This window comes from Echinops telfairi, unplaced genomic scaffold (assembly GCF_000313985.2).
Source record: "Echinops telfairi isolate 266 unplaced genomic scaffold, ASM31398v2 ScPeMD7_443;HRSCAF=831, whole genome shotgun sequence".
NCBI lineage: Eukaryota > Metazoa > Chordata > Mammalia > Afrosoricida > Tenrecidae > Echinops > Echinops telfairi.
Window position 1 is genome coordinate 28,006,642 of NW_022104341.1, and position 7,837 is coordinate 28,014,478.

The 7,837-nt window shown below is 38.8% G+C and overlaps 1 protein-coding gene across 1 annotated transcript; it reads right to left on the bottom strand.

Moving 5' to 3' along the window:
• Positions 1 to 5,079: 5,079 nt before the first annotated feature.
• Positions 5,080 to 6,573, bottom strand: LOC101658628 (ADP-ribose pyrophosphatase, mitochondrial-like). The gene has a single exon (XM_013003797.2). The coding sequence runs from the start codon at positions 6,454 to 6,456 to the stop codon at positions 5,404 to 5,406; it is 1,053 nt and encodes a 350-aa protein (XP_012859251.1). The 5' UTR covers positions 6,457 to 6,573; the 3' UTR covers positions 5,080 to 5,403.
• Between the last annotated feature and the right edge of the window lie 1,264 nt (positions 6,574 to 7,837).

Consider the following 7,837-nt stretch of genomic DNA (forward strand, 5'->3'; position numbering starts at 1 on the left):
CAAAGAGGTCGCGACCCACAGTTTGAGAACAGCTGATGTAATGCATTATAGAACGCACATATTTATAACAGATTCTACTAACAAACTTAAATCACCATAAGGCGTATAGAGAACTAAAAAAAATTTTTTTAAAGAATTCTTGACAGCATAACCTTCATAAAAATCTAGAAATTGGAAATCCAAATATCACCTGAATGGGGAAACTCAGAGCTCCAGATACAATTTAAATCAGAAGTCTACAACTGCTGATCAGTATAATCCCTTTCACAGTCGCCAAAACAAACACCAAAATACTGTCTTGGTAGATGAAAGCATTTAGTATTCTATGTGTTATGTTTTTCTAGAATAACATCTTTCTTTGTTTATTGAGTATGAATAATATGGCTTTCACTTTAAAATTTGAGGTCCTACTTAAAAATTTACATTCAAGTGACTTCTTCTGATTGCAGTGGGAGAGTCAGCTTTGGAAAGAACTACAAAAAGTAGTAAATTGTTATGTCTCCAAAAGCATCCTGCATGTACATTTGATATAAAGATGATGTTCTGTATAAAAATGATGTCCGTTTTCTTGAGAGATGGATAGATAGGTGATAAAAACTAAGCACAGAGATGCTCATGGTAAAAGCTGGGAGTCTGTTGTTGTTGTTGCTGTTATTAGGTGCCATCAGGTCAGTTCTGACTCACAGCGACCCCATGTACAACAAAACAAAATACCAGCTGGTCCTGTGCCAGCTCACAATTGCTCTTACGTTTGAGCCCATTCTTGCTGTGACGGTGTCAATCCGTCTCATTGAGGGCCTTCCTCTTTTGTCACCGCCCCTCCACTTTACCAAGCATGGTGTCCTGCTCAAGGATTAACCCCTCCTGATAACATGTCCAGAGCACATGAGATGAGGGTTCACCATCTTTGCCTCTAAGGAACATTTGGCTGTACTGCTCCCAAGACAGATCTGCTGGTTCCTTTGCTGGCAGCCCATGGTACTTTCAGTGTTCTTCACCAGCGCCATAGTTCAAATGCATCGATGCCCAACTTTCTCATACACATGAGGCAATTGAAAATACCATGCCTTGGGTCAGGTCCACCTTAATCTACAAAGGAACATCCTTGCTTTTCAACACTTACAAGAGATCTTGTGCAGTGTGTCATTTGATCTCCTGACAGCTGCGTCCGTGAGCATTGATTGTGGATCCAAGCAAGACAAAATCCTTGACAACTTCAGTCTTTTTTCCAATTATCATGATGTTGCCTATTGGTCCAGTTGTGAGAATCCTGGTCTTCTTTACATTGCGTTGTAATCCATACTGAGGACTGCAACCCTTGATCTTCATCAGCAAGCACTTCAAGTCCTCCTCACTTTCACCAAGCAAGCGTGTGTCATCTGCGTATCGCAGTTGTTAATGAGCTTTTCTCCAAACCTGATCATGCATTCTTCTTCATATAATCCCCCTTCTCTGATGATTGCTCAGCATACAGATTGAACAAATATGGTGTGAGGGTACAAGCCTAATGCACGCCTTTCCTGATTTTAAGCCATGTAGAGTTCCCTTAATCTGTTTGCACAACTGCATCTTGATCCATGTATATGTTCTGCATAAGTACAATCAAGTATTCTGGAATTCGCATTCTTTTCAAGACGATCCTTGGTTTCTTAGAACTTCAAAAAATAGTAGTTTGTCATAGCCTAAAAGAATCGAGAATATGCATTTGATAAAGGAAGATGATGTTATGCTCATATTTTTAGGTAAAATTGTATACTTTGAGGGATAAATTTAGGATCCCAATTTATTAAATATATATTTTTAATTTTAAAATATATATTAATATATATCATATCATTCCAAAATTCAATTGCATCAAGCAGAATTGTACAATTGCTGCCACAATCAGTTTCCAAACATTCTTTTTCTACATGGACTCCTTGACATTGCCCCCCTTCACTACCTTCTACAACTGTACCTCCCTCCCCGCAAACCCTTATTCTACTTGCTGTCTCTACAGGTCCATCAATTCTGGATTTCATATATAGAAAAATGGAGAAACATATAACTCTACTTCAGGAGGGTGATCTCCAGTGACATGACACCTCTGAGATACATCCTAATGTGAGCAAACAAAACAACACAATCCGAGATACAGAAAAATGTGGGAACCAGATAAGGTGCTGCATTCATTGTAGGGAGACTCTACTGACAAAGTTTTAACTGTTTAAAGTTTATGTCTTTAAATGTCTTTAAAGTTTCAAGACATATTTTTGCCTTTGATCTTGTATACTCATCTCTCCACAGCTCTCTGTTTAGTAACAACTTTCCTCCCATCCCTCAATTGTAGATAAAGGGAGTGCTCTGGAGGCTATTTTTCTATGTACTTCCACAAAGAATCTTGGGCTCCCACTGTCAATTGTAGCCTTCTGTACACCGGGTTCTCACAAATTAGACTGATACTATTCCCTCCTTCAGCTTCGGATTATATGGTTTATCATCCTTCGGTGACTGATGATGGTGTGCTTCTTCCACGTGGACTTAGATGGCTGCTTGTTTGGAGACAAACCTTTAAGACCCCAGATGCCATTTTATCTGCTAGCCGGGCACCATCTACATGCTTTGCCACATTTTGCTATAGCATCCATGTCTTCTGTGTTTTCTTCCTGAGGGAAAGGATATAAGAATATTGTTTTCCTGTTTCTAATTTTTAATTTTCTGATATAACTTTTCCACTATGAACTATTCATCTATGGTCAATTTATTAAACTTTAATGAGATCGCCTATAGCGACATGGGTCTTTGTTTTCCTTTATTTTTAAAATATCATCTTAGATTTGAAATAGAATTTTGATGCTTGTCTTTTGTATAGAGATTATGTCAAAGTTTAGCTGTCAGTGGGAAAACTGTCTGAATTTTGCCTCATCATTGTTTGAATACCATGTATTTCATGAAGGATAATGTTTGGGCGTTTGTTTGTTTGTTATGTTTGGGTTGCTTTATACTTCTCCTTTTCCCTTTGAAATACTAATTAGGCACAAAGGGAACCTGAATAATCCTTGGAAATATTAATTGTCATACTTATCATTTATTAATGGAAAATATTTTTTCCTGCTTCAATTTCAGGCTCCTACCATAACTTGTTACAGGGTGTTAGAAAGTGGGGAGAATATAAAAAGATTCAGGTTCTGTTTTGTTTTTCTTTATTTACCCAGTGACTTGTACATTGTAGAAACACTTTTATGTTCAGTTGAAGCATAAAAAAATATTGATTTCCAATCCCTTGGCTCATAAAAATAAGAGCTTTACATTGTTCAATCTAAAAGCTTCCTCATTTTAATCACATATAATCTTGGTCTGTTTGAGAAATACTTTGCATTTGTGTTTGTTCTTTCTGTTTGGACACTTTCTCTTTGGTAAAGTGCTCAGGGTATCAGATAAGTTTTTTGTTCATAGTGATAAAATAACTAGTGAGAAGTTATTTCTGATTCTCCTTTCCATTTATGAAATGATAAGAAAGGAAGAAAAACAAACAATCTAAAACTTATATGTAGATTAAATTCTAAAAGATTACTTTTGGTTAAAGGTTTTTCTAAAATTGTTCCATTTTTGTCTCCTTCCCTAAGTTTGAAGAGAGGACATCTGTGTCTTGTTTTCGGTGTTCTTCTGTTAGCTGAAGTAGAGTATCAGTGTTTGCCTTCTTCAGCAAGCAAGGAATGCTCCGGTTTGGGTTTTTATTTCCTCTTATTTATTTTTATTGGTTTTAAAAAGTTACAAAAGTCATACAAGAGGCTTACTTAAAGAATTCAAGTAATAGAAAGTACAATAACCACTGATAGTAACTTGGTAGGTGTTCTTCCAGAGCTTAATATATATGTGTGCATATTATATATATATAATTAAAATTTACATTCTACTAAACAGGCTGTCATTATACATCTGATTTTTAAAATGCCAAAAGAGATCATGAATATATTTCTAGATTAGTATCTACAAGTCGTCTTAATTGACTACTGTCAACTTTATACTACATTGATATTGTAATGAACTTTCTCCACTTATTTGTCACCTTGGTGTTGCTATGATGCTGGAAGCTATGCTATCTATAGTTCAAATGTCAGTAGGATTGCCCATGGTGAGCAGGGCTCACAGGAGTTTCCAGATTTGGATAGACTAGAAAGAAAGAATAGGATGTCCTTTTCTGAGGGATTAGACGCTGTAAAAAACATATAGGTAATAGCAGAAAATTGTCTGATACAGTGCTGGAAGATGAACTCTTCCGGCTGGAAAGCACTCACGATATGACTGGGGGAGGGCTGCCTCCTCAAAGGAGTCTGTCTTCATGACATAGCTGAGCAAGGACCTTCACCTGCAGATGGGTTGTGACTCAAAATGAGAATAAACCGCTGCAAAACTCCATTAGTAATCAGAACACGGAGTGTACAAAGTAGGAATCGAGAAAAATGTGAAGTTATCAGAAATTTAAATGCATAAAAATCAATATCCTAGCTGAAATAGCCTCATATTGGCCATTGTGACTTTGATAATCATATGGTTTACTATGTTGGGGGTGTCAAACTCAAGAGGAATGGTGGCACATTCATCATCATTAAAAAATTATTCTTTTCAAAATCCGTCTTGAAGTTCAATGATGTCTGTGATCAGATATCAGTAAATGTACAAGGAGGTTAATAAACTTTTATTCAAATTTATGTACCAACTACAATAGCCAATGATGAAGAAATTAAAGAATTTTGCCAACTTCTTCCATTTAAAATTAATTTTTCATGAACTCAAGATGCATTTTTTTTTCCACCAATCTTGATCTTTATTGACTGAAAACAGTGCTGAAATGTCTTCATTAAACTGAGAAGCCTACAATTATGAATACACAGGCACTTGAAAGGCGCTTCAACAAGATCATATCATGTAAAATGGAAAGCAAACATGAAGGTCAATTCAAGTATACATTATACGACATATCCAATGATGCTGCTCCTTCGAAAGTACTTGACGGGGCAAAAATAACCTTCAGATCCCAAAAGATCAGTGGAGGAAAAAGAACTGACAAGAACTAGAGGAAAGTACAGAAACCTTGGATGATCAGAAATTTCTCTTTATTCTGATTACAGTTCTCCAAAGAACATTAGTTATTTTATTTGGTTTAAGTCATGCTTATGTAGAATATATAAAATACATGACTATTTGTACTCTTCTTGTGAATGGAAAGCTGAAAGTCTGGGTTCTATGTCAAAACATATTTACTATTATTGTGGCGAAAAACCTTCCAAATGCAAATTGTTTTGAAAAGAAATAAAATAATTCCCAGGTGATCTCCTCTGACCTTCTTCTAGAATGAGTTCTGTGGTGTCCTTGCCAGTACTTGCTCCTTTAGTGGCCTTTAGCGTATGTGGAGACATCAAGCTATAATCTAGGGCAGCCAGGGCCGGTGTCCTCGCTCCAGTGTGCTTCCCGTTTCTCTGCCACAAGTTTGATGAATTGTAAGTGACTGGCATAGAGCTTGAGTTTATCACTGATGTCCACCCATTTCACTTTTCCAGCATCATCTCCAGCTTCTAGAGTTATATTATCCATCACCTCACCTGTTTCATCATGATAGTTTACTGCTTCTGTCTCCATCCATGCATTATCAGTGTTTCGAGGATCATCAACATATCCCCTATATATCACTAGATGTTCTTGGCTGAAGAATTTGTGCAATTGTTCCTCTATTTCTCTCTTTTCAGCATTGGATTTCTGTAAGGAATTGAGAGCTTCCTCACCAAACTCTCTTTTCAGCGTGGCACTAATTTTCTCTCCTGGGTCCACCATGCCCCCAGGGATTGCCCATTCACCACAGTCCTTCCTTTTTATTGCAACAAACTGTAGTATGTGTCTTCCAGAAATAGGATGGATCATTTTATTTCCACTACTATCCTTTTTCCACCTGGTTATGATAGGATCTGCAGCATGATTTGGGCCCCATCTCCCCAAAAGACCTCGACCAACTAGTCCTGTCCGTCCTGCAGGATTTCGAGGTCGTCCATTTTCAATTTCATACAGGCCATTCTGGCTTTTTCTCTCAACATGTCCATCCTTTTCATTAAACTTGGGAAAAAAGCTCCTTTCACTGATCTGTGGATCTGCCCATCTTGGCCCAGCCAAGACCGAGACTGCCGTGTACTCCACAGGGTTATATTCACGCCATTCAACAAGCCACCCTACTTTCTCATTAGGAACCTTGGTTCGTTCAACTTTTGATCCTGGGTAAGGAGATGTCCGAGCTTTGTTGTGAGAATTATCTTTGGCATCATTAGAATCTGACATAGTGATGGAATTAACATGAAACCAACTAGATAAAAATGAGTTCCTGTATGCCGGGATGCTGCGGCTGCCCAAGAACCAGACACCCACAGAGGCCAAGGCCACAGAGACAGACACAGTAGCTAAAGTCTTTCCCAGGATGCGTCTGGCCATCAGCAGCCAAGGACCGCTTCGCCGGCTAGGCCGCTCTTAATTCGGGCTGCAGGCGCGGCCCGCCTCAGTCCTGGGTGCCGAGCATTTATCGGGCACTAGGACCCGGCCGCCCTCTCGTTTCTGATCCATGATCCTACCGATGATTAGGATTTAATAATTGGAAACAGACAGGAAGAAACAGTAGTTGAAAAGTAGAGCCTTGGTGATAGAAATGAAGCAAGAGATTGCGTGGTAGAATTCTGCAAGGCCAAAGACTTCTTTGATGCAAATACATTTGTTCAACAACATGAACACTGGTTATATACTTTGACCACTGCAGACGGAGTGCACAGGAATCAAACTGACTGTACCTGGAGAAGAGATCATGGAGAAGCTCTATATCATCGGCCAAAACGAGGCCAGGGATGATTGTGGAACAGACCATCAATTGCTCATATGTGAGTTTTAGGCTAAAACTGAAGAAAATGAAAGCAAGGTCACAAAACCCAAAAGACAATGTTGAGTATCTACAGTAGGTAGATCATTTAATGACGACCGGAAGATGTATGGAAGTGTAGGGATGGAGTGCAACCTGTCACTCACCTGGATGATGCTTCCTTGTGGATGTGGCCTTCTCATAAGGAGGATCTTGGGAACCTCCTCTTCTCTCTGCCCCTCCACCTTCCTACTTGTCGGCACTCTGGTGGCCACCCTGAGAGTTTCTTGGCCCTATCATTTTCCCACCAACCTTGGTTCCACATGATTCTGCACCCACTGTCATCTGACCTTTTACTGTGAGTTAGAGATAACTCAGTAGCAATGAGCCCTTCTGGTACTTGGTTAAAGAGGCGTGCTGTGAACCTGAGAATTCAGCCATTGAATCCTGTCAGGCCTTCTTAGGAGAAAAGGCTTGGGAATGTACTTCTGTAATGATTAAAGCCTAGGTAATTCTATTGGTGCAGTTCTACTTTGTCCTACAGGGACTATGTGGTCACATTGTTTCCAAATAGACTTAAATACAACTAATTGGGCAATTGAGTGGCAGAATTCATTCTACTATCCTCCTATGAGGGAGAATTATATTCTTCCAATACTTTGGAAGACCAAGGAAGACTTGAAGCACTTACTGTTGAAGATCAAAGATTGCAGCCTTCAGTACAGATTACAGCTCAAAGAAGAGCAAAATCTTCACAACAGGATCAATAGGTTGCATCATGATAAATGGAGAAAAGGTTGAAGCCGGCAAGGAATTTTTTCTTGCTTGAATCTACAATCAATACTCATGGAAGCATCAGTCAAGAGATCAAAAGAAGAGTTGTACTACTCAAGGACTCCCTCAACACAAGAACATTTTGTTCTAACAATCTGGCTTTCTGTGATGCTCACCTTCCTGACAGAATCG

What these genes read in the sequence shown, in the direction of transcription:
- LOC101658628 (XM_013003797.2), bottom strand. Translation starts at nt 6,456, where the DNA reads ATGGCCAGACGCATCCTGGGAAAGACTTTAGCTACTGTGTCTGTCTCT.